Here is a 229-nt window from a genome sequence, read left to right on the forward strand (position 1 = left end):
GGCTCCGTGTCCGTCACCTGCCTCACCATCCTCTTTGCCCTCCTGGCACTTTTCCTCATCAAGAAGAATTTTTTCCACCGGCGCCGCACCTTTACGTACCAGTCTGGCTCGGTGAGTGCTGCCTGTCCCTCCAGGACCGTGTCCCCAGCTCCCCACGTTCCGGCGCGATCCAGGTCACGCTCCGTAGCCTCCAGTCCGGATGCAGCCAGACCTCACTTCCAGGTGGAGA

General features: G+C 61.6%; 1 protein-coding gene across 1 annotated transcript in view; it reads left to right on the forward strand.

Annotated features, from left to right (window-relative positions):
• Positions 1-229, forward strand: part of TIE1 (tyrosine kinase with immunoglobulin-like and EGF-like domains 1) — a gene marked incomplete at its 5' end in the record, with an annotated part of 7,391 nt that overhangs the window by 4,377 nt on the left and 2,785 nt on the right. The window contains 1 exon segment of the mRNA XM_009577562.1: positions 1-111. This exon segment is cut by the window's left edge and continues 49 nt beyond it. Within this exon segment, the coding sequence (XP_009575857.1) occupies positions 1-111 (111 nt within the window).

Source organism: Fulmarus glacialis, unplaced genomic scaffold, assembly GCF_000690835.1.
Source record: "Fulmarus glacialis isolate BGI_N327 unplaced genomic scaffold, ASM69083v1 scaffold23325, whole genome shotgun sequence".
Classification (NCBI taxonomy): Eukaryota; Metazoa; Chordata; class Aves; order Procellariiformes; family Procellariidae; genus Fulmarus; species Fulmarus glacialis.